At 42.6% G+C, this 26,930-nt stretch overlaps 1 protein-coding gene across 1 annotated transcript in view; it reads left to right on the forward strand.

Moving 5' to 3' along the window:
• The window catches only part of LOC120296894 (neurocan core protein-like), a 69,973-nt gene that overhangs the window by 23,759 nt on the left and 19,284 nt on the right, over nucleotides 1–26,930 (forward strand). Inside the window, exon 2 of the mRNA XM_039318937.1 lies at nucleotides 10,945–11,021. Within this exon, the coding sequence (XP_039174871.1) occupies nucleotides 10,952–11,021 (70 nt within the window). The 5' untranslated portion in view covers nucleotides 10,945–10,951. The remainder of the gene's footprint in view (nucleotides 1–10,944; nucleotides 11,022–26,930) is intronic.

Consider the following 26,930-nt stretch of genomic DNA (forward strand, 5'->3'; position numbering starts at 1 on the left):
TGTGCTACTCCCTTTTATTCTATTGGCTTTGAAAGCCAATAGAATAGACTCTCTTGAATAGAGTCTAATTCTATTGGCTTTCAAAAGCCAATAGGAATTGTCCAGGCTGTCTCTGCCCTGCTGAGTCCCATTCTGCAAACGGTGCTGCACCAGTTGAGTAGTCCTCAACTTACGACCGGTTGAGTAGTCCTCGACTTACAACCGGTTGGGGGTCGCGACATTAAAAAGGTTGAGAACCACTGGTCTAAGACTTCATTCCTCCAGAGAATTGTGTTCCTTGTGCAGTTTTTTTCAACAGTCAGGAAAAAAAAAAAAGAGGAAAAAGCCAGGCTGCATCTTATTAATCACAGGCTTGGCTATAGAGTGTTTAATCTGTAGAGTTGGCCATAGGGAGGGAGCGAAAGACAGTCGCTTATGCTGATAAATGAAGTGAAGGTTTCCGTGTGTTTTCCACCAGAAAGGTGGCAATATCAATGTTTTTCCAGTTGGCAGGGCTGAGAAGGTGTCTGCACATCTATTCATATTTTCTATTGTTTAGATTCATAGCAACTTACGCTTTGGTTTAAAATGCCATTAGCAACACAGCCCTCCTGAAAAGCGCAAATCGTTAATCAAAAGATCACAATTACCTTGCTAGGACTGCACAGGGGGAGGGAGAAGCTCTTCCAGATTCAGGGGTGATTGCTTTAAAACACTTTCCACTCAGGCCAATCCGACTCAGGACCCGTGTTAGTCCTTGCTCAGTTGCCTGTGGTTTGGATAGTAGGCTATGACTATGGAGATTCTTAATCATCCAGGTCATCATTGTCCCAAAGGTGCTTTTTTGGAAAAAAAAAAAAAAAAGGCAATTGGACTTGTTTTGCTTTTCATCCAAGAAGCTTCTTCAGTTCTGAGTCAGAACTGAATCAGAACTGAAGAAGCTTCTTGGACGAGAAGTGAAAGATCTTCAAGGAAAAACAAAGTCCCAGTTGCCTTTTTTTTTTTTTAAAGCCATCTTTGGGTTGCTAGGCTATGTTGCCTCTGAAGATGCCAGACATAGTTGTCAGTTAAATGTTAGAACATCTCTTCTCTAGACCATAATTACCAAATTCTGAAGCCCACCACCGCCTGACAGATATCAGCCAGGAAAGCCCGTACCCAATATATTTATATATACTGTATACACTGCCTCCAGAAGTGGTGAATGCACCAACACTGGAAGTTTTTAAGAAGAAATTGGACAGCCATTTGTCCGAAATGGTATAGGGTTTCCTGCCTGAGCAGGGGGTTGGACTAGATGACCTCCAAGGTCCCTTCCAACTTTATTATTACTATTATTATTATGGATCATCGCACAGTCAGCCAGATGTTCAGACTGGATTTGGCATTTTGTCTACCTATCGAGTCCTTACCCAGGACCTGGGATAGGCAGATGTGGATGTTTGATGGTATTACAGGTATCGTCGCAGGATGGAAGCAGTTCCTAGTAAGGCGCCTTTTGCAATGACTAATAGCGAATTTGTCAATGCCAATGGTGTTCAAATGGTGCTCCAGTTGTTTGGGATTGCAACCAAGGAGCTCATATCACTATGGTCCATCACTGTGTATCTGCGACGGGTAAACACCTTTTCTTCCAGTAGTTCTGCAGCTGCTGGCCCTGGTTGCTCAGCCAACAGTCCTTAGTCCTGTAACCCATTTTTCACCAGATATCCAGGAACTCCAATATCTAGCGCGGACCTTGTTAACCCGGGCGACATCCGAGCTGGTATGGCATTCTGAAATTTACGTCTCACCATACTTTTTATGGGAGAGACACTCTTTGTCTGACTCCTCTGATGAGACCTGTCCAGTATGGTTGAACCTCTGGCATAGCTCTCATCTTCCTCAGAGTACACAAGCCCCACAACCACGTCAAGGTAGTGCCTCATTGGAGGCTATTATTATTATTATTATTATATAATTTCTTGCAATACTGCTGGACTACTCTCAATTTTCTCATAGAAATGCTGAAATTTCAGCTGCCTTGTAAGATGCACATGATCCCTCGTGGAAGGTCTTAGGAGAGCCCAGTGATTTTGCGCAAAGTCTCACAAGATTTCAGACGTGGGGTTGAAAGCTCCAGAGCCAGGGCCAAGGTCATGTGATGGAACCAAAGGCCCAAATATATGCTTTTTCCAAAAGGCAACTGGACTGTCTTGGGGTTTGGTTTTTGTTTTTGTTTTTTTTTTTTCATTTCACTTCTCATTCGAGAGGTTTCTTCAGTTCTAACTGACTGGTAGGGAATGGAAGGGTTTATATTCTTTGCAGTCATCTGGATATGAGCGTCGTTGAGGCCACTTGGGGGTTAATCTGTATCCTCAGAGTCACCTGAAACAGTGCAAATGGGTGTGTGGAACCTTTTTCAAAGATAAAAAGGCTTCTGTCAAAATGACAAAATTAAGATTGCATCGTTGCAATACAAACTCCATTCCTTTGATAGGTGCACGTGACCTCACACACATGCAAAAGGGGTAGAACTTGGGTTGCATTGGGGTTATGCTGCTGTCATAATTTGCAAAACCCTCGATCCTGTCTCCAAGATGCTTCTCATTGGTATAGATAGTCCTTGACTTATGAACAGTTGCTTAGTGACTGTTCGAAGTTACAATGGACCCCTCTGGGAGTACATAGGACCTGAATCCAAATCATGAAGGCTGTTTTCTCCCACCCGGTGTCATATGACCACATATATGGCTGAATGTAGCGTCCTGTGATCACATGACTGAATTTTATGACATTTTTGCCAAAAAAACCAGCATTTACTTCCAGTTTTTGGCAAAACCAGCCCATAGCAAACCAGGAGTTCACTTTATGGCTGTGGTGCTCACTTAATAACCACCACACACAAAAAATTGTAAAATCAGTCGGTGATGTGGATGACCTGAATTATGACTGTCACAAGTTATGATCATGGTGGACAGGTTCCATTATGGTTGTAACTCAAGGAGTATTTGTAGTCCAAATGCAGCAGCTAAAAGTCCAAACAAGGTGCACAGTACTGTACTCTGCACTGGCTGCCAGTTGCCTGCCAAACACAATTTAAGGTGTTGGTACTGATCACTAAAGCCTTAAAGACTCTATAGACCAGGGGTAGGCAACCTGGGTTCTTTTATGACTCGTGGACTTCAACTCCCAGAATTCCTGAGCCAGCATGGCTCAGCTTGGAAACCTCTCCCTTTCCCCTCAGCATGGCTGGCTCAGGAATTCTGGGAGTTGATGTCCACGAGTCATAAAAGAGCCAAGGTTGCTTACCCCTGCTATCGACTATTCTTGCATGCTCTGGACCAATTCTCCTGCTGGACAATCACTTAGTTGGAATCAAATCAACTCTCAAGTAAAAGTTGACTTGCATCCCTTGGTAGATGATGCCTGCTTCTCCTGAATCTCCTATTAGCTCAGCAGAACAAGTATGGGTTTTCCTTGCAAGATAAAATTAATTACAAAAAAACACAAAATGCTCAGAGAAGTTCCTTTGATCATTCCCCTCCCCCCCCCGTTTGTTCTTCTAACTCATTCTTGTTTGTGGATGCCTCGTTCCTCAGTGCTTCTTTTTAATTTGCCTTCACTGACGAATAAAACAATACAGAGATGCACGCAAACACACATTTACACACAAACAACATTTACTCCTCAGCCGAACATATTGCGAGGGCTGGATAGGCTGTAGGATTAGTGACAAGGAAGGAAGAGAAAAGAAGAATTATGCTAAACTCTTGTTCCATGAGTGGCCTCGGGGAAGTTCCAGAAACAATATTGGAGGGGGGGGGGAACCACCTTCAAATTTGTAAGCCTAGCGGATGGTTTAAATTGATTCTACCCCTAATCTACTCCACGGTCTCCATTTGAAGAGCTGAAAAAGCGGAGGCGAATGTTTGTCATTTAAATAAAAGATGGGCTATTTACTCACCCGCTTTGGCACCCCAGGCCTCCTAGCTGAGCAAACAGAAGGTTGAGCACCAGCCGGCACAGCTGTGCTAAGGAAGCTTTTTCCTCTCGTTCTTTCAAAGGTGCCATGGAATAAGTCCATCCTGTGGTTTTGGGGCTCTGCGTCATGCCAGGGTTGGCCAGTCTCACCTACGGTAGAATCCCAGGATGGGAAGGGGTCCTGAAGGCCATCTAGACCAGACATGCCAAACACAAGGCCCGGGGGCCTGATGCGGCCCGCGAAGTGGTTTCATGTGGCCCGCAAAGCCATCCTGGAAACAGTGAGGGAATGGCCCCCACTGCTTTGGCCCTGGCCCAGACCGACCAGCCAGGAGCCAATGTACAATTTTGTGGTGGCCATCTTGGCACTTGCCCCGGTGGACCATGCCTTGGCACTTGCCCCGGTCCCACCCCCTTCTGCCAGCGACCCTCAGATCTGTCCCACTCCTGCCCAGGCCCCTACAGGCACCCTTGACGTGAATGATGTAGAACTGGCCATGCCCACCCAGTAGGCCACACCCACTCCATCCACACCCACCCAGTAGGCTGCACCCACTCTGGCCACACACACCAGCCCCCCCCCCCAGGGCAACCGCAATGCTGATGTGGCCCTCAGTGAAATTGAGCTTGACACCCCTGATCTAGACTGACCTTATTTTGTGGAGGAAATCTTCTCTCTTGTCAGAACACACATACAGGTAGTCCCTGACTTAGGGCCACGGCAAAGCCCAAAATTCCTATTGTTAAGCAAGACAGTTGTGAAGTGATTTTTTTTTGCTCCACTTTATGACATTTCTTGCTACAGATCTTAAGTAATAGTAATAGTAGTAAAGTTGGAAGGGACCTTGGAGGTCATCTAGTCCAACCCCCTGCTCAGGCAGGAAACCCTACACCATTTCGGACAAATGGCTGTCCAGTCTCTTCTTAAAAACTTCCAGTGTTGGAGCATTTACTGCTTCTGGAGGCAGGCTGTTCCACTATTCAGGTACTAACATTAGCGGCTAAAACATATGTAGAACGGCTGCAGGGCTTCGGTTTGGCTAGTCTAAAGAAAAGAAGAAATAGGGGTGACATGATAGCAGTGTTCCAGTATTTGACGGGCTGCCACCTAAGAAGAGGGCATCAAACTAGTCTCCAAAGCACCAGAGGGCAGGAAAAGAAATAATGGTTGGAAACTGGTCAAGGAGAGAAGCAACGTAGAGAAATTTCCTGACAGTGAGGACAATCAACCAGTGGAACAGCTTGCCTCCAGAAATTGTGGGCGCTCCCTCACTGGAGGTTTTAAAGAAAAGACTGGACAGTCACTTGTCTGAGATGATATCTGTTCTCCTGCTTAAGCAGGAGGCTGGACTAGAAGACCTCCAAGGTCCCTTCTAGATTCTATTCTATTCTATTCTATTCTATTCTATTCTATTCTATTCTATTCTATTCTATTCTATTCTATTCTATTCTCCTCCCCATCCTACAGGTAGTCCTCAATGTACGACCATAACTGAGTCCAATATTTATGTTGTTAAGTGAGACAATTGATAAGTGAATTTGGCCCCATTTTACGACTTTTCTTGCCACAGTTAAGTGAGTCAGTACAGTTGTTAAGTTAGACGCAGTTGTGACATGAATCTGGTTTTCCCCATTGCCTTTGCATTCAGAAGGTCTCAAAAGGGGATCACATGATCCTGGGACACTGCGACCGTCATAAATGGGAGTCGGCATCCAAATGTAAATCACGTGACCCTAAGGATGATGCAACGGTTATAAGTGTGGAAATGGTCATAAGTCATTTTTTTCAGTGTCATTGTAACTTCGAGTGGTCACTAAGCAAACTGTCGTAGGTTTCTACTCCCAATTCCCTGTGAGGGAGTTTTAGGCCAAGAGATATAATAATAATAATAATAAAGTTGGAAGGGACCTTGGAGGTCATCTAGTCCAACCCCCTGCTCAGGCAGGAAACCCTATACTATTTCAGAAGATGGCCATCCAGTCTCTTCTTAAAAACTTCCAGCATTGGAGTATTCACAACTTCTGGAGGCAGGTTGTTCCGCTGGTTAATTGTTTGGTCAATTCTAACCCAGGAAATCAAGATATTTGAATCTGGGCCCATCTGCTACTTAAAGCATCGTTTTGGGTGCTTATAATTCCTCCTTTGTCATTTATTGTGGATTGCTCAGTTATCGATTTGTCATTGAACCAGAGAGTTCTCTTGGCTGGGAGGGGAAGGACAGGCTGAAGACAGAGATTTGCAAGGAATCTTTTTTGGGCGAGCCCCCTCCCTTTCCTCCCCAAGGGAAAATCAGTGAGACATTATTGCACACTTGAATGCCTGGATCCATTCCATTGAAATGCAAATTTTGACTTTCTCCCAGACTGGGAGACATCTTAGCTTTGCCATCAGAAATAATTAGCTGTGATGGGAAGGAGGAATCGCATTGCTAAGAGACCGTGGACCATGGAGAGTCAGTCGTGTTTTTCTTCTTCCTGCCTTCCCCTGCTTCTGCATTCTTCCGCCAGGTTAAATAGTTCCATACAAGTAGTCCTCGACTTACACCCATTTTGTTTAGTGACCATTTGAAGTTACAATGGCACTGAAAAAAAAGAGACTTATGACCATTTTCACACTTAAGACCAATTGCAGCATTCCCCCGTAGTCACATGATCCAAATTCAGATGCATGTATTTACGCCTGTTGCAGGGCCCTGGGATCATGTGATCACCTCTTGAGATCTTTTGACAAGCAAAGTCAATGGGGAAAGTCAGATTCACTTAGCTGCCATGTCACTGAGGTAACAGTGATTCGATTACCAACTGTGGCAAGAAAAGTCATAAAATGGGGCACAACTCACTTAACAACCATCTTGCTTAGCAATGGAAATTTTGGGCTCACTTGTAGTCGTAAGTCAAGGTCTACTTGTAATCTTCACCTAATAGTATTGGTGGAAGGTATATTTGAAGCTTTGTACCCCTTCATATAGATACACAAATAAATCAGATGTATTTTGGTTTGTATTGATCATTTTATCAGATGGTGACCTAGGATCCCTTTTAAAATCTTACCAAATGTTAAAATTTGGGGTCTTTTTTAAATTGTCAGTGCTGTGTTTCTCAACCTTAGCAACTCTTAAGAGGCGTGAACTTCAATTCCTAGAATTCCCCAGCCAGCAAGCTTCATTCAAGATGGGCAATAAATAAATAAAATCTGTCAACAATTGCCCCCCAAATTAGGTAGTGTTGCCCATGAAGACACCCAGGAGCTGAACATGACTCAAAGGATTTAATTTGGGGAATTCTGGGAGTTGAAGTCCACAAGTCTTCAAGTGGCCAAGTTTGAGGACCTCTGTCATAAAGCATACATATCAGAACCACTTAACCTTCTAGGCCCAATAAGTGAGAAAGAGGTAGGCCAATGGTGGCGAACCTATGACACGGGTGCCAGAGGCGGCACTCGGAGCCCTCTCTGTGGGCACACGCACCATCTCCCCAGCCCCGCCTCCTCCCACAGCCCCCTCCTCACCAGCAGCCCTCCCAGAGGATAGTTGCCCCTGGGCGCGGCCCACGCGAAGCAGCGCAGCCAAGGACATGGTAGCCGGGCAGCGGGGACAAGACTCTGCCCTTGCACCTCGTCGCGCGCAGATGCTGCTGTGGGGCATAGGCGGAGGCGTAGCCGCCATGGCGCTGCTGGGCTGCCTGGGTGATCTGTGGTGGGCCATGGAGTTGGTGGGTGGCCCAGTGGGCAGGGCAGAGCAGGTACGGGGTGGGGGGGTGGTTTTTGGGCACTCGGTCTCTAAAAGGTTCGCCATCACTGAGTTAGGCCTTTAATGCCTTCTGGAAACCCAGCAGGGCTGGGGCCATCTAAATCTGAGGAGGGAAGTTGTTTCCTGGGAGAGAAATAGCACCGGCACACCTGAGCCCAGTAGGGGATTCATGAATTTGATGAATGAAGAGGAAAGATACATTCTCCCCTGCTTTCAAATTCCAACATATAGGCTTATCTAATGAAAAAAGGCTGCGGTTCATTTAATTCCTTCAAAAGTAAATATTTCTCGGTTACGCTTATAATTGATTTTGGAAAAACTGAGAGGCAGGGATAGAAAGAAGAGCTGTAATTCAGGTTTAGCACAAGCTTTGGCACATTCAACCTCTGCTGTTTTCCGGTGGGAGGAGAACCCAGCAACACTAATTCATGCTTTTGTCACCATACTGGTTGGACTACTAGGGAGCACTCTACTTGGGGCTGCCCTTGAAGATGACTCAGAAATTTCAGTTGGTCCAAAATGCAGCAGTCTGTTTTGTTTTTTTAGCATCCAGTATTGGGCGCATACAACACCACAGTTTTCAACCCTGCACTGGTTGCCAGTTGGTTTTTGGATAGTTTAGGGTGATGGTTTAAACCCATAAATAATAATAGTAATAATAATAGTAATAGTAATAATAATAATGATGTTGGATGGGATCTTGGAGGTCATCTAGTCCAACCCCCTGTTCAAGCAGGAAACCCTATACCATTTCAGACAAATGGCTGTCCAGTCTTTTCTTAAAAACTTCCAGTGTTGGAGCATTCACTGCTTCTGGAGAAAGGTTGTCCACTAGTTAATTGTTCTAACTGTCAGGAAGTTTCTCCTTAGTTCTAGGTTGCTTCTCTCCTTGGTTAGTTTCCATCCATTGCTTCTTGTCCTGCCTTCAGGTGCTTTGGAGAATAGCTTGACTCCCTCTTCTTTGGGGCAGCCCCTGAGATATTGGAATACTGCTATCATGTCCCCCCCTCGTCTTTCTCTTCATTAAACTAGACATACTCAACTCCAGCAACCATTTCTCATATGTTTTAGCCTCCAGTCCCCTGATCATCTTTGTTGCTCTTCTCTGCACTCTTTCTAGAGTCTCAACATCTTTTTTATGGCTGGGTGCCTACATGTATGAAAGACCATCTATTCAAACCACTAACAATCCAAATGATCAAATCAAACACAGAGAACTATGTTCCAATAAAAGAGGATCTCTGTAGCTCAGGGTTGAACTGTGAAGTCCTTGGTGCTCTCTGAGCTCGGGTGTTTTCTTGCAGACGTTTCATTACCCAGCTAGGTAACATCATCAGGGCTAGTGAATGTGGAGTTTGCTTCTTGTTTATATTACAGTAGTTTGCTCTGCCAGTGTTTGGTGGTGTTGGTGAGATTCTTCTTGTTAGTTCCTTGATCTCTATAGAGACAAACCACATTTACATACTCTTCAAAAGAGTCAGTAAAAAATTAGGAAGGAAACAGAAAGACCAGAACATATCCTCTCCAGCAACCAATACCCAGATAAGCAAGGATTAACGCCAGACAAACAATCAAGCAGAAAACTACCCTAATCAGGGAACTACCAAGGAGAAAACTACCTTCACCAACATTGGCAGGGCAAACTACTATATATAAACAGGAAGTGAGCCCGACACTCACAAGCACTGATGACGTTATCTAGTTGGGTAATGAAATGTCTGCAAGCAAACAACTGACCTCAGGGAGCACCAAGGACTCCATGGAGAAACTTATTATTCAGAGGTTTTCGTGACATTTGGAGGGTTGATGCGAGAAGCTGCTGTTTTCTGAAATAACCTCCCGGTAGAGATCAAGCTAGGAGGGATATACTTGCCTGGCTGTGAAACGTGACACAGATTTTCTTTTTAATTGTTACTATTATTCATATTTTTTTTTCTCTCCAGAGTGGAAGAAATGCTGCTGAAAGCTAGAGGCAAGAATTATGCCCTTCAGTCCTTTAGGACAGTTTGGGGGATGGGTTGGCTTGTTTTAAGAAGTCCATTTGCATCCATGGCTCCTTCCAAGGAGGGATGGGATTGCAACAGGAAGCACCCAGCCTGGGCATCTGTGGCTGGAAGGATAAGGAGATGGTTGGGGAAGGGGGTGGGGGGTGGCGAAAATAAAGGAGGAATGTGAGGAGGAACATGGAAGAAAGTAATGAGCAGGACAAAGGAGAAGGATAAAAGAAAACCATATGAGGGAGGGGAGGGAGGGTGAGAAGGGAGGGAGGGAGGGAGGGAAAGAAGGGAGGGAGGGAAGGAAGGGAGGGGGGAGGAAGGAAGGAAGAGAGGGAGGGAGAGGAAAGGAAAGGAAAAGAGACAAGGAAAGGGAAGGGAGTAAATAGATGTGGAAGTGGAGGGGAGGGGAGGGAAGGGAAAGGAAGGGAGTAAATAGACGTGGAAAGGGAAGGAAAGGAAAGAAAGGAAAGGAAAGGAGACAAGGAAAGGGAAGGGAATAAATAGATGTGAAAGTGGAGGGGAGGGAAGGGAAAGGAAGGGAGTAAATAGATGTGGAAAGGGAAGAGAAGGAAAGGGAAGGAAAGGAAAGGAAAGGAAAGGAAAGGAAAGGAAAGGAAGAAGGGAAGAGTGAATAGGGCAGCGATGGCGAACCTTTTAGAGACCGAGTGCGCAAACCGCAACCCAAAACCCACTTATGCATTGTCGGGTGCCGGGTGGGTGTGGCCCATTGGCTGGGTGTGGCCCTTTGGATAGGTGTGGCCCATTGGGTGGGCGTGGCTGCGGTGGTAATGGCAGACTGGGTGGCACTAAAAAGTTCAATCAATCAATCAATTCCAACTTTGCAAGATCTTTTTTTTCCTGCGAGAAGTTGAAATTGACTGATTGAACCTTTTTTTTTTTTTTTTTTTTTGCACACAGCGGCAGAGGCCTAAAGTGAACAGGCTTTATAAAACCCAGCTGTAGGTTTAGGACTGAGGCGACGGCGCATGTGCCCACAGAGAGGACTCTGAAGGCACCCGTGCCGTAGGTTCGCCGCCACTGGAATAAGGCAATGGAGGGAGGGAGTAAAAGAACATTTTGAAGTTCAAGAAGGAAAAAAGAAAGAGATGTGCAATGCAGGAAAGAAGGAAGAAAATACAATGCCGGGTAGAAAAAGAGACGGAAAGAAAGAGGGGTATTTAGGGAAGGAAAAATATGTACAAAGAGAACAGTTTGGGCTACTGGAGATTCACATTTCCCCCTCTCTATTCTTCCAGATTAAGGATGGTCCAGCTAGTGCAAGATATTGGCTGCTGGTTCCTGCTTGGCTACCTCCTCCCTCTCTCCGTTCTGGGTAAGTGAAAAGCATAGTCCAAAATGATAAGTATGTGAGTAGCTTGATTTATCTTCTAGACAGAATTGATTCCTCTGCCGGTAATGCTCAACCCCCCATGATGAAATATTGTGGGGGACTTTTGTCGACTTTCTGATCTTCCCAGGTGCTTCTGAGTTCCTTAAAAAAAAATCTGTTTGGATGTTATTTGAAGCTGCGTGCTGGGCTGTCTGCTATTTATTTATTTTTCTACCTTGATGGATCTTTCCTGTGGTCTGTTGGGAGTTTTTGAACAAGGATTTAATCAATCTACTCCAGTGTTTCACAACCTTGTCAAGTTTAAGATAGGTGGATGCTGGCTAGGGAATTCTGGGAATTGAAGTCCACCCATCTTAAACTTGACAAGGTGGAGAAATACTGGTCTAGTCAAAAGAACTTATCAAATGCAGGTAGTCTCTGGCTTACAGCCATTTGTTTAGTGACCTACGTTACAACAGCACTACAAGAGCCAATTAAAATAGTAGTAATAATGATGATGATGATGATGATGATGTTGATGTTGGAAGGGACCTTGGAGGTCATCGAGTCCAACCCCCTGCTTATGACTGTCACAGCATCCCCATGGTCATGTGATCACAATTCGGGACAGAAAAAGAAAACTTTGGTCATTTAAAACTTGAGATTATAAATATGAACAGTTAAATTTGAATATTGATAAATAATTTATTGCTTATAAAGGTTAAATGTAAAGGTAATTAAGATATATAAGCTAAAAATGTACTGATGAATGTAATACATATGTTTTTACTTAGCTGTAATAATAAAAACTATTAGCTTAAATATGAGATAGCAGATAGCAAGAGAAAAAGAGAGGACGTATTAAATGTTGAAATAAGAGAAATTTTGGTTACTAAATTTAAGATATTTGGAAATTAACAGAAAATAAGAATATTATATTGTATTATTAATTAGCTGATGTAAGATGGTGAAAATTCAAATAGATAAAACGTGTATCCTGAACATTGTGATGAATTATGATAAAGGGAATTGGGGTTATTTAAAACTTGGAAATTATAAATATTAAATGTTAAATTTAAATATTAAAGGGAAACTAAAAATTGGGAAAAACTAATTAGGACATTGATTGTCTACAAAGATGGAATGTTAAAATAACTAGGATATGTACAAACTAAAAATTATTGATAAATGTAAGAAAGTTATTTTTATTTAATTGATATAATAAGAATTGTATTAGTTTAAATATGAGACAGTAAATACTAAGGGGAAAAGAGAAGAAATATTTAATGTAATAGTTTGAGATCTGTACTAAAGATACTTGTATGTTATTGAATTATTGATTAACTCAGCCGCCACCTTGCTTTTTAAAAATTTAAATGTAAAACTAGAAAATCAGTAAAATTTTCTCAAAAAAATTCAGGACTCTTGACAACTGGTATGTATTTACGACGGTTGCAGCATCCTGTCACTATTTGCTTCCCCCCCAGCTGGCTTCTGACAAGTAAAGTCAATGGGGGAAGGCAGATTTGCTTAATAACCGCATGACTCATTTAACAATTGCAGTGATTCACTTAACAACCATGGCAAAAACAATTGTGTGAATGTCTCATAATCCTTCGGATCCTTCAACACTCAAGTGGGACTATTGTTGCCACAATGAAACATTTTGACTAATGTTTGTGAATGCGTATAAAATATGCACACGTCAAGGAGATCAACCATATCAAAAGTGCTCTGAAGTGTATGTGGGTACATATGTATAAGGTGTGTTATCAAGGTACACAATAATAATAATAATAGTAATAATAATAATACAGTTGGAAGGGACCTTGGAGGTCATCTAGTCCAACCCCCCCACTCAGGCAGGAAACCCTATGCCATTTCAGACAAATGGCTGTCCAATCTCTTCTTAAAAACTTCCAGCGTTGGAGCATTCACAGCTTCTGCAGGCAGGTTGTTCCACTGTTAATTGTTCTAACCCTCAGGAAGTTTCTCCTTAGTTCTAGGTTGCTTCTCTCTTTGGTTAGTTTCCATCCATTGCTTCTTGTCCTGCCTTCAGGTGCTTTGGAAAATAGCTTGACTCCCTCTTCTTTTGGCAGCTCCTGAGATACTGGAAGACTGCTATCATGTCACTCCTCGTCCTTCTCCCCATCAAACTAGACCTACCCAATTCCAGCAACCGTTCCTTATATGTTTTAGCCTCCAGTCCCCTGATCATCTTTGTTGTTCTTCTCTGTACTCTTTCTAGAGTCTCAACATCTTTTTTACATGGGAAGCCCCCCACTCAAGTGCATCATATTTGATGCTGAAGACAAATGGTTGCAAGAAGAGGTTGCAACAAACTGAAGGAATTAAGCATTGCTTAATTTTTGATCATATGCCATCAAGTGGTGCCAATTTTTAGCAACCACATGGGGACATTTTCTACAGGTGGTGATCTGTCTTAAAACTGCTCCTTCCAGCATCCATTGCTGTTAAGTCCATCCATTTACTGGTTGTGTTCTTCTACTCTTCCCTTCCTAGCATTATGGGCTCTCCAGAAAAGTAGGTCTTTGAATAATGTTCCCAAAGCACGATAATTTGAGCCTGGTCATTTGTACCTTTGTTTTCTTCGTTATCCATTGTATTCTCAAGAGTCTCTCCAATACCAAAATGCAAAACTATCACTTTTCTATCCTGTTTCTTCTAAGTCCGATTGCTTCAAAGCTCATCTCGAACTGAATTTAAGAAGAATATTCTCAGCATAACAGAGTTGGATGGGACCTTGGAGGTCTTCTACTCCAACCCTCTGCTCAAGCAGGAAACCCTATACCATTTCGGACAAATGGCTGTCCAGTCTCTTCTGAAGAACCTCCAGTTTTAAAATCTCACCACTTCTGGAGGCAAGCCGTTCCACTGGTTAATTGTTCTCACCGTCAGGAAGTTTCTCCTTAGTTCTAGGTTGCTTCTCTCCTTGATTAATTTCCATCTGTTGCTTCTAGTAATAATAATAATACAGTTGGAAGGGACCTTGGAGGTCATCTAGTCCAACCCCCTGCTCAGGCAGGAAACCCTATACCATTTCAGACAAATGGCTGTCCAGTCTCTTCTTGAAAACTTCCAGTGTTGGACCATTCACCGCTTCTGGAGGCAGGTTGTTCCACTGGTTAATTGTTCTAACCATCAGGAAGTTTCTCCTTAGTTCTAGGTTGCTTCTCTCCTTGGTTCGTTTCCATCCGTTGCTTCTTGTCCTGCCTTCAGGTGCTTTGGAGAATAGGTTGACCCTCCTCTTCCTCGTTGTCATCCCTTTGTACAGGTTGCCCTCAACCCTGTCCCTGCTCCCCGGTGGCCTGATTCAGCAACGGGAAGAGCTACAAGTTACCCTTGACGTCTTCCGCAACCAGCATCTCCTTTTCATCCCCATGGGCCAAGAATTGCCCCTTTACACGTGACGAAAGGTCTCTCCTTTTTCTGACACCACTGAGAGGAAACAAGCCATACACGGGTACTAAATTCCAAGCTGCAAATAATATACAGGGAATTAATTATTAATGGTAACTGTAAGAAAGCATAAATAAAGAATGAAGGTAAAAGAAAAGAAACGCAGCTTCAAAATACTTGCCACTCATGTCAGCTGGATTTCCTTTTCTTGCGCTCATTCATTACCCAACAAACTGCTCTCAGGGTCAAGATATTAGGTTTCCCAATTGCAAAATTGTGCGCTGAGTACACACACACACACACACACACACACACACACACTTTCACCTGCCTTTTTCTTAGAAAGAGGATTATTATATTAATGGGATAAATTAGCAAAATGTGGCCTCTGCTTATAGGATACTTTGTAGATCCTGGTCTGATTCCAAAGGTCTCTCCCTGCTGAAGATCATTTCCAATCTCCAGGATGAGACATCCAACCCCCTATCAGAAGCCTTCGGAGTGGGGGAGGAAAGAGATGGGGAGGAGGAGAAAGGAGAAATGAGGTAATCTTGTCCACCTGCCCCACTGTCAACCATGGCTGTCATATTCCATGAGAGAATGTGATTTCCGGTAGAGGGAAGAAACCTCTGTGTTTTCATGCTCTGGGAAAATCCCATAGACTCCAGCTTGCTCTAAATCAGGGGTAGACAACCTTGGTTCTTTTATGACTCGTGGACTTCAACTCCCAGAATTCCTGAGCCAGCCATGCTGAGGGGAAAGAGAGAGGTTTCCAAACTGAGCCATGCTGGCTCAGGAATTCTGGGAGTTGAAGTCCACGAGTCATAAAAGAGCCAAGGTTGCCTTTGTTGTTAGTTGCAACCCCATGGACAATGTTCCTCCAGGCCTTCCTGTCCTCTACCATCTTCTGGACTCCATTTAAGCTCACACCTACTGCTTCAGTGACTCCATCCAGCCACCTCATTGCCTACCCCTGCTCTAAACAAAGGTAGTCCTCGACTTACAACAGCCCATTTAGTGACCATTCAAAGTTAACAACAGCACTGAAAAATGTTACTCATGACCATTTTTCACACTTAACGACCATTTCAGCATCCCCCTCCCATGGTCACATGATCAAAATTCAGATGCTTGGCAATTGACTCCTATTTATGACCATTGCAGTATCCTGGGGCCATGTGATCTCCTTTTGTTTATGTCTGGGTGCCTAAATTTATGAAACGCCATTTATTCAAATTACTAACAATCCAATTAATCAGTTCAAACATGGGGAAACATATTCCAATAAAAGAGAATCTCTGTAGCTCAGGGTTGAACTGTGAAATCCTTGGTGCTCTCTGAGCTTGGGTGTTTTCTTGCAGATATTTCATTACTGGTAGTTCTTGGCTGGTAAGTGAGGCACGCCCCATTTTACAATCTTTTTGCCATGATAGTTAAGCAAATCTCTACTACTGCTAAGTCAATCACATGGTTGTTAAGCAATTTCAGCTTCCTCCATTGACTTGGCTTGTTGGAAGCTGGGTAGGAAAGTTGCAAATGATGATCCTATGAATTGTTGGAATTGTCATTAATACATGCTGCTTGGCAAACAGCTGAATATTGATCACATGACTGTGGGGATGCTCCAGCAGTCATAAGTGCAAGGACTGGTCATACCTCAAGTTTTTCAGTGACGTCATAACTTTGAAAGGTCACCAAATGAATGGTTGTTCCAGTTGCAATGTATGGCTGTGAAAGTTGGACCATAAGAAAGGCTGAGCGCCAAAGAATTAAGGCCTTTGAACTATGGTGCTGGAGAAGACTCTTGCGAGTCCCCTGGACTGCAAGGCGATCAAACCAGTCAGTCCTAGAGGAGATCAACCCTGATTGCTCTTTAGAAGCAGTTGAAATTCAAGTACTTTGGCTACCTAATGAGAAGAAAGGATTTATTGGAGAAAAGCCTAATGCTGGGAAAGATTGAGGGCAATAGAAGAAGGGGACGACAGAGAATGAGGTGGCTGGATGGAGTCACTGAAGCAGTAGGAGTGAGTTTAAATGGACTCCAGAAGATGGTAGAAGACAGGAAGGCCTGGAGGAACATTGTCCAGGGGGTCGCAATGGGTCGGACACGACTTCGCCACTAACAACAATAACAAGTCAAGGACTACATGTAATTTACTCGGCAGCTGAGTTGAAGGGGGCTAGCAAAAATAGTTCAGCTGTTTCCTCCCCTCGTTGCTCTGCTTTAAATAGATAGTTAAAAACTCTTCTTGTCCCCATGCTTTTTTAAAAAAAAATGCTGTATGAAGTTTCAAGAGCAGCCTTTAACTGTGGAAGGCAGCCTAACTTCCTTTTTGAATTCGATGCGTTCCTTGGTTTGAATGGTAAAACTTAATCAACATTTTACTGAATGTAGCCCCAATTGCCTGGTAAAAGTGGAAGAGGCCATGTATCAAGTTAATAACTAAAGGAATGAATATACCTACCAACCAAATAGACCTTTTTGCATTTTATGTTCCTTAATAACCATATTTGCAAGCAGATCATGCCACTCTGTTAAGTCTCCTTGGCTGTGTTTCTTCAAAAGAAAAGAATGTGGTATTCACCCTTCTACAGCGAACAATCTGAGTGAAAAATCCAAAGTGGGGATGTCATATCACACACGTAGAGAGGAATGTGATTTTCTTTCCCCACCCCACCAAATGTTCAGAAGGCTGGTTTTGTTTTTTTGTTTTTTGCCTCTGGGTTTTTCTAAATGGCTGAAGTGTTTACATACACATGCCATCTTTCCATTTGCAAACAACTAGATGGATCCTCACTGCCTCACAAACCTCTGTTCTTGGTCATAACCAGCTTCCGCATTTTGTTTGTTTGTTTTTTTACAGCTACTGTTTCTTGTTGTCGTCTTCTGAGGCAGTCTTGATTCCTAGTGACTGTGTGTCAACAGGTGCCTGCAGTTGTCTTGACAACATTTTAATTTAATTTATTCGATTTAAACACTGCCTGAAGTTGATACCTAAATTGAATTACTTTAATTTCGATTAAATTTTCAGGAGTGGTTAACCCCTATCCTCTTCTGGGATGCTTTTTGATTTCCCAGTCTAAAGCTGAGAAGAATAGATTGGCCCAAAGATTCGTTGGAAGATTCTATGGCAAAGAGGAAGGGGGGAATTAAAACCTCAGTCCCCCCCCCCACACACTCCTAGTCCATCCCCTTCCCCATTCCATCTAATTGGCTGAGAGGGAGGGGCTGAAACAAATTCAGCCAGTGAATTTCTGAGGCTGAAGGGGGACTGGAACCTGGGTTTCCCATGTCTAGTCCAGCCCCTTCCTCATTCCACTTGATTGGCTCTTGGGCTTAGAGGGAGGGGCTAACCCAAATTCAGACAATGAGCTTTGAGCCTGAAAGGGGACTAGAACGTGGATTTCCCATACCTAGTCCAGTCCCTTCCTCACTCCACCTGATTGGCTCTTGAGCTTAGAGGGAGGGGCTGGCCCAAATTCAAAAGATGAGCTTTTGAGGCTGAAAGGGGACTAGAACCTGGGTTTCCCATGTCTAGTCCAGCCCCTTCCCCACACCATCTGATTGGGTCTTGGATTGAGAGGGAGGGGCTGGCCCAAATTCAACTAATGAGCTAGGGCTGGCTGAGGAATTCTGGGAGCTGAAGTCCACAAGTCTTAAATTTGCCAAGTTTGCCAAGTCCCTGCTCTACACATGTGGGTGGGGTAGTTTGCTTTTGCTTCAGAAGACAGGCGTAGTAACAGAAAGGCATTCCTCCAGGATCCATAAGAGTGACATTTCTTCATTGAGTAGACTCAGAGCATGCTGACTCTACTGGATCTTATGAGACAAAGAGAGACAACTGGAGACACTTAGAGAGACATGGCCCTGTGAATAATGAGATCCTAAGCCATGAACGGCTTTAGAGATGTCCATCAATTGCAACCTGAAGTCAACTGGCAACCAGTACAGCTCACCTAGTAGAAGCATTATATGCGTATATTGAAGTGCGCCCATTAGTAAGGTCACCGCGATGTAAAAAAGATGTTGAGATTCTAGAAAGAGTACAGAGAAAAGCAACAAAGATGATTAGGGGACTGGAGGCTAAAGCATATAAGGAACGGTTTCTGGAATTTGGTATGTCTAATTTAATGAAGAGAAGGATGAGGAGGGACATGATAGCAGTCTTCCAATATCTCAGGGGCTGCCACAAAGAAGAGGGAGTCAAGCTATTCTCCAAAGCACTTGAAGGCAGGACAAGAAGCAACGGGTGGAAACTAAGCAAGGAGAGAAGCAACCTAGAACTAAGGAGAAACTTCCTGACAGTTAGAACAATTAACCAGTGGAACAACCTGCCTCCAAAAGCCGTGAATGCTTCACCGCTGGAAGTTTTTAAGAAGAGACTGGACAGCCATTTGTCTAAAATGGTATAGGGTTTCCTGCCTGGACTAGATGACCTCCAAGGTCCCTTCCAACATCATCATTATTATTATTATTATTATTATTATTATTATTATTATTATTATTATTATTATTATGGATCATCGCACAGTCACCCAGATGTTCAGACTGGATTTGGCATTTTGTCTACCTATCGAGTCCTTACCCAGGACCTGGGATAGGCAGATGTGGATGTTTGATGGTATTACAGATATCGTCGCAGGATGGAAGCATTTCCTAATAAGGCCGCCTTTTGCAATTGACTAATAGCGAATTTGTCAATGCCAATGGTGTTCAAGTGGTGCTCCAGTTGTTTTGGGATTGCACCCAAGGAGCCTATGACTATTGGTACTACCCTTGCTTGCTTTTGCCACAGTCTTTCTATTTCTATTTGTAGGTCTTTATATTTTGTTATCTTCTCCAGTTCTTTCTCTTCTATTCTGCTATCTCCAGGCACTGCCACGTCCACTATCCAGACTTTTTTGTCTTTCTTATCGACAATTGTTAAGTCTGGGGTGTTATGTTGCAGGTGCTTGTCTGTTTGAATTCTGAAGTCCCAGAGCAGTTTAATTTTATCATTTTCTATGACTTTCTCTATTTTATGATCCCACCAGTTTTTGCTTACAGGCAAATGATATTTTTTGCAGATCTTCCAATGCACCATTGTTGCTACTTTGTCATGCCGCTGCTTGTAATCAGTTTGTGCAATCTTCTTGCAACAGCTTACCAAGTGGTCCACTGTTTCTTCAGCTTCTTTGCATAGGCGGCACTTACTGTCTGTTGCTGTCTTCTCAATTTTGACTTTGTATGCATTTGTCCTTAAGGCTTGGTCTTGTGCAGCCAGAATTAGTCCCTCGGTCTCTTTCTTCAATTTTCCTGCTCTTAGCCATTGCCAGGTTTTATTATTATCTGCTTTCCCAGCTATTTTTTTCATGTATTGGCCATGTAGTGCTTTGTCTTCCCATGCCTCTATTCTGTTCTTCATTTGGTCTTTCTTGTAGGCCAGTTTGGTCTCTCCAGTAGTTAGTAAGCCTTCCTGATATACTAATTTCAGTGCATCTTCATCATTGTTCTTCAGATATTCTTCCAAAGCCATTTTTTCTTCTTCAACCATCTGATGTACTTGTAGCATTCCACGCCCACCTATTTGCCTTGGTAGATAAAGTCTATCAATGTCACTGCGTGGATGAAGGGCATGATTCATTGTCATTATTTTTCTGGTCTGCCTATCCATTGCTTTTAGTTCTGCTTGAGTCCAGTCCACTATTCCAGCTGTGTACCTAATAACTGGGATTGCCCAGGTGTTGATTGCCTTTATGGTATTTCCTCCATTGAGTTTGGATTTTAAGATCTTCTTCACTCTCTTGATGTATTCACCTCTAATCTTTTTCTTGACTTCAGTGTGCTTGATGTTGTCAGCTTGAAGGATACCCAAGTATTTGTAGTACTCTTCCTCATCCAGACTCTTAATGTTATTTTCGTGGGGCATCTTGATTCCTTCAGTTTTCATTATTTTTCCTTGTTTGATAGTAAGTGTGGCACATTTGTCCAAGCCAAACTCCATTACAATATCTTGGCTATATATACGGACAGTGTTGAGCAGCGATTCTATTTCAGATGATGTTTTTCCATACAGCTTCAGATCATCCATATAAAGGAGGTGGGATAGTCTGGCAGATGTTTTTGATGTTTGATAGCCATGTCCTGAGTTATTCAGTATTGTTGACAGAGGAAACAGTGCAATAACAAATAGTAATGGTGATAATGAATCTCCTTGAAATATTCCTCTCTTGATATTAACCTCTCCCAGTCTCTCACCATTGATCTGCAACTGTGTCTTCCATTGTGCCATCGATCTTTGCACAAATTTTCTGATGTTTCTACTGACTCCTGTTATTTCTAGGCACTTGATTATCCAATCATGTGGCAGAGAGTCAAATGCCTTTTTGTAGTCAATCCATGCCACATTCAGGTTGGTCTTCCTTCTCTTGCAGTTTTCCAAGATCATTTTGTCTATTAGGAGTTGATCTTTTGTTCCTCTGCTATTGGGGCGGTTTCCTTTCTGCTCAGGTGGAAAGAGATTGTTTTCAACTAGATGCTGTTGTACTGCATCAGCTACCACACCAGTTAGTAATTTGAAAGTTGTTGGTAAGCAGGTAATTGGCCTGTAGTTACCTGGTGTTGCCCCTTTTGCTGGATTTTTCATTATTAGGTAGGTTTTCCCAGTTGTTAGCCACTTTTCAATTTCTCTTCCTTGTAGTATATTGTTGAACTGCTTGGCAATGAGTGGGTGTATAACAGTTAGATGTTTCAACCAAAACCCATGCAGTTCATCTTCACCTGGTGCTGACCAATTTTTGATTTTCTTTGCTCTTTTTTCTACCATTTTTGTTGTTATTACTAGTTCTTTCATTTCAACTTCTGTTTTATTTGCATCCACCTCTTTTAAACAAGCCGCATCCTTGTTGTATTTCTTTGGGTTATCCCATATCTGCTTCCAGAACTGCACTGTTTCTTCCTTGTCAGGTACTGACTGATTCCTTGCAGTTTCTCCATTGATGGATTGGTAGAAACGTTTCTGATTGGATTGAAATTGGAGGTTCTGCCTATAGTTTGCAATTCGAGCTTCATATCTACTGATTTTCCTGGCTATAGCTGTTATTTGTTGCTTTATTATTTCCAGTGCTTCCTTGATCTTCCTTGTTTCTAAGTGGTATTTCTTGATTAGGTATTCTTTGGTCTTCTTGTTCTTCAGCTTCTTTTCTTTCATCTGTTCTAGCTTGCTTGCATGTGATCTTAACTTGCTGATCTTATTTTCTAGTCTAACCTTCCATTTTTCTGGTGCACTGTTTGTTTGTTTTTCTTCTTTGTTGATTTTGCATCCCAGGTATTCTGTTATAACTGCAGCTGTGCTGTACATTAGTTGGTTTGTTTCTTGCAGTGAATTGGTGCTTATACTTGATATTGCAGTATTTGCATCTTTTAATGCTTGTGCTAGCTGTTTCTTTGAAACAAGCTTCAATGCAGGCAGCCTTATTTTGTTGTTTTTGTGCTGTTCTAGATGCTCAGTTATTCTTTGCTTCAATTCTTTTATTTCTTTAGTTAGGGGGTTTTGTTCTTCCTGAGGAAGAGGTGCCTGGTTTCCAAATGAGAACAGTTGTAATTATTATGGATCATCGCACAGTCAGCCAGATGTTCAGACTGGATATGGCATTTTGTCTACCTATCGAGTCCTTACCAAGGACCTGGGATGATGATGATGATTTATAGGTAGTCGTGGACTTATGATCATTACTGATCATTCAAAGTTACAATGGCACTGGAAAAAGTGACTTATGACCATTTCCCACATTTATGACTGTTGTAGCCTCTCCACTGTCACGTGATCAAATTTTGAATGCTTGGCAACTGGTATTTATGACAGTTGCAGTGTCCCTGCGATCACCTTTTGTAACCTTCTGACAAGCAAAGTCAAGGGGGAAGCCAGATTCATTTAACAACCATGTTATTGACTTAACAGCTGCAGTGATTCCCTAAAGAACAGTGGTAAGAAAGGTCATAAAATGAGGCAAAAGTCACGTTACAACCGTCTTGCTGAGCAATAGGGATTTTGGGCTCAGCTGTGGTTGTAAGTTGAGGATTACCTGTAGTTGTGTCGTCACATTCCAGACCAGGTGCGATTGAAAGCCACCGGTGACTTCCCTCAGGGTAAATGGATGACAAAGCCAAGCAGTTTTTATTCTCTGGAGACTGTCATTGGAGAGTGTCAGGGAAAAAAGACAACTTTATTATTGTACAGCAAGGGATAATTTAAGCCTTTCTCTCTCCCTCAAGCGTTGGGGACAAGATAAAGACAGCCTCGTGACAACTAGCAATGATCTATGAGAAAGACCTTGAGAGTCAGGGGAGAAAAACGGCTGCCTAGGGAACAGTCAGATAAGAGAAGGCATAGCCCGCAGCTGTATAATGTGTGGAGAGAAAGCTTAGAAGGGATGCAAAGGGGCAGTTCAAAGGCTGTAAAGGAGTTAGCGGGAGATTTGTACTTTCAGACATGCAAGATTTTATTAATGTAGCCTTACAGTGAAGTAGAATTAGCTCATCTGGTCATGTTTCCTGTCTGGTCTTCCTACTCAGAGAGCAAAGAAAATGTTACGACATATCTCGGAAAGTTAGGTCCAAGTAGGCATACCAGCTGCATTGTATAAATAGTGTTAATTCCTTCCTTGGGGGGGTATCATATGGGTAATGGGGCATACTCATTGGGGGAGGTATCCCGAAAGTCGAGACTGGGCAATTGTTTGATTAATTTTAATAATAATAATAATAAAGTTGGAAGGGACCTTGGAGGTCATCTAGTCCAACCCCCTGCTCAGGCAGGAAACCCTAAGGTAATAAATAAATTTTATTTATTAACCAGATTGACAGCCTGCTACAATTGCAGGGATTATCAGAGGGCTCACAAAAATACCGTATATGCCGGCGTATAAGACGATTTCCGGAAGCGCTAAACTCAGCGCCAAAGACGGGGGTCGTCTTATACGCCGAGTCGTCTTATACGCCGGAAATACTGGTCGTTTCTGGCGTATAAGACGACGTTCTAGGAAGGCGACCTGGCGATAAAGACGGGGGTAGTCTTATACGCCGGGTCGCCTAATACGCTGGCATATACGATAAACACAATATCAATAAGAGCATAAAAACACAATGCAATTATAACCTCCAACAGTACACGCCACTGGATCCCCCTAAGTCAGGGGTAGGCAACCTTGGCTCTTTTATGACTCGTGGACTTCAACTCCCAGAATTCCTGAGCCAGCATGGCTCAGCTTGGAAACCTCTCCCTTTCCCCTCAGCATGGCTGGCTCAGGAATTTTGGGAGTTGAAGGCCACCAGTCATAAAAAAGCCAAGGTTGCCTGCCCCTGGTCTAGAAGCAGGGCTGGGGAACTATGGCATCTTTATGAGCTGTAGACTTCAACTCCCAGAATTCCTGAGCCAGCCATGCTGAGGGCAAAGGGAGAGGTTTCCAAGCTGAGCCATGCTGGCTCACGAATTCTGGGAGTTGAAGTCCACGAGTCATAAAAGAGCCAAGGTTGCCTAACCCTGGCCTAGGCCTAGGCTGCTTCATGACTCGTGGACTTCAACTCCCAGAATTCCTGAGCCAGCATGGCTCACCTTGGAAACCTCTCCCTTTCCCCTCAGCATGGCTGGCTCAAGAATTCTAGGAGTTGAAGGCCATGAGTCATAAAAGAGCCAAGGTTGCCTATCCCTGCCTTAAGTCCTTTATGAAAGCTGTCTTCAACATTATCCAGAACACAGAGACTGTTGGAGACCAAAGAACTTCCAACAGAAAGTCTCAAAGGTGCTTTTTCAGAAGACAATTGGACCATTGTCTTTTGAAAAAGCATCCTTGAGACAACTATGACCTGGATGACTGAAAATCTCCATAGACATACTTCTAACAGAAGGTAATTCCAACAGGCTGTCCCCATCTCTGAAAATCATACTGTTTTGATCATGTTGTAAACCACCCAGAGTCACATAATAGCAAGATAGGCAGAATATACATCGAATAAATGAATGAATGAATGAATGAATGAATGAATGAATGAATGAATGAATGAATGAAAATAATGCTTCTGGATTTCAGTCTTCCTGATTCCTGAAAATGGGGGTCAGCCAGATGCTTCACCTGACACAAATGCAGTGGTTGGGGCAACTTTACTAGGGAGATGTGGCTCTATAGGTAACCCAGTGCCAAGTCATAAAAAGCTTCATAAATCAAAATTAGCACATTAAAATTAAATTGAACTTAAATTAATTTAAACTCAAATTTTAGCTAAAAATTAAATTAAATTAAAATTAAATTAAAATTAACTTAAATTAAGATTAAATTAAATGGGACGTACATGCAAACGGGGCAAGGCTTTAATAACACAATCATGGTTGCCACCTTGACTTTTTGGACAATTCCTCTCCCATGGATGCTCCTGGCTAGTTTCTTTCTCATCTTAAAGCCTGGAGTTAAAAGGAGCAAAAGTATTAGGCCTTTTAAAGCTTTTCGCAATTAGATGTAGTATTCACAATCACCTCTTCTAGCAATAAACACGCCTCATTTCCTCATCCTCATCCTTAATGTAAAAAGAGATGCTGCAGAGAAGCTAGCAGAAGTTTACGGAATTAGAGTCTGAAGAAGGGCAATAGGTTAGAGCAGTGGTTCTTAACCTTTTTGAAAGAATCGCCCCCTTGAGCCAATGCGGAAGTTGTTATCGCCCCCCCCCCTCCCCCATCATAACCTCTCAATCACAACATAGGAAATAATTCTTTGATTTATGCAAACACTTTTTTTGTTTTCTTTAAAATTGTCATCAGGACATATCGATGCAAATAATTTATTTCCAGTCTTTTTCCCATATCTCAACTGTGTGAAAAATGTTGGTGCCACCCGTCACTTTATTCCCAAACTTTGTGATACGTGTATCTCATTATTATCTTATTTCTTCAAGACACTTAAATGTAATGACCACTGAAAACAAAATTCAATTGCAAGAAAGTGAAATGTCTGAAAAGAAAAACAGTAACATTTAATGATTGAATTACAAGTGAAATTTAAGACGGAAAAAGAAATATAAAAAGGGCATTAGAACAAACTGCAATGCAGGAACTAAGAATTTCAAGACGAAAACTCTGAAACTAAATTAAGATTCGAGGAAAGTATATATAGTCACGCACACTCTAAAAATTAAAAAGACACAAACTGGAACATGAAATCCAAAGCGTTCCCCCCTCCATCACTGCCCATTCTGGCCAATGGCGCGCCACTGTATGGGTAGAGGCTGCTGTGCAACACGCATGAAGATAAGCGATGCGTATTCACATATGTACGGCGTTCTGTACTGAAGCTAGCTGGAGGAACATTTGGAAACACAATTCAATCCACTAATAGCGAATGATCTGATGTTTTTGTATGACAGATATGCAGCGATTCACTGTACGAAAAAGTCTCAAAAGTGTCCCCAAAACTTCTCGCTCCATCACCCCCATATCGACCCCTTTTCGTTCCTTCGCCCCCGCGTCGCCCCTTTTCCTTCCATTGCCCCCCTGAAAAATGAAATCACCCCCTGGGGGGGGCAATATCGCCCAGGTTAAGAACCACTTACTGCTTGAAGGAATGCAGTACAGGGCCAATTTCTACAAAAGATCAAGGGGAAAGTGGATAAAGATAAAACCTGGCAATGTCTTACAACTGGAACTTTTTTTAAAAAGAAAGAAACTGAAGGCTTGATTTTAGCTGTGCTAAGAGCAAGCTATTTGAACTAGTATAATCAAGGCCAGAACTGAAAAATCATCAAATGATTTAAAGTGCAGATTGTGCAAAGAAGCAGAAGGAACAATAGATCAGGTACTCAGCTTGCGCAAGAAGATTGCGCAAGCTGATTATAAACAACAACATAACACAGTTGCCAAAATGATTCACTACTAGAACATCTGTATAAATGATCATGTGTTGTAATGAAAAACTGGTAGGAACATACAATTGAAAAAGTAGTTGAAAATGAGCAAACTAAAATATTGTGGCATTTCCAAATACAAACTGATAAAGTCTTGGTCCGTAATACACCCAACTGAGCTGTGGTTGAACAGGAAAAAAAAGTGAATAATGGATGTGGCAATACCAGGAGATAGAAGACGAAGAATTGGAGAAGATCATGAAGTATTAAGATCTGAAAATCAAAACTGAAAGATAATGCAATAACCCAGACATGGAGGTCACAGTGGTTATTGGCACAATGGAACCGTACCCCAGAATTTTAGATGGCACTTAAAAAATCTACATATTGACAATATTTCCATCGGTCAATCACAAAAGGCTGCACTGCTTGAATCTTCTCTTATGCAATGCCAATACATTGCAACATGCCAGGTTTTGGGGAAGAAATCAATGTTTATGAAGACCAATACCAGCTAAAGAACTGGCAGCTGTGATTTCACATTGTTGTAAACAGAAAAGAATATAATATATTACATTCTGCCAACTTCCACCGACTCTTGGCAGTCATTAAAGCAACAATGA

This window comes from Crotalus tigris, unplaced genomic scaffold (assembly GCF_016545835.1).
Source record: "Crotalus tigris isolate CLP2741 ecotype Arizona unplaced genomic scaffold, ASM1654583v1 scf7180000021690.217554, whole genome shotgun sequence".
In the NCBI taxonomy this organism is placed as follows: Eukaryota; Metazoa; Chordata; class Lepidosauria; order Squamata; family Viperidae; genus Crotalus; species Crotalus tigris.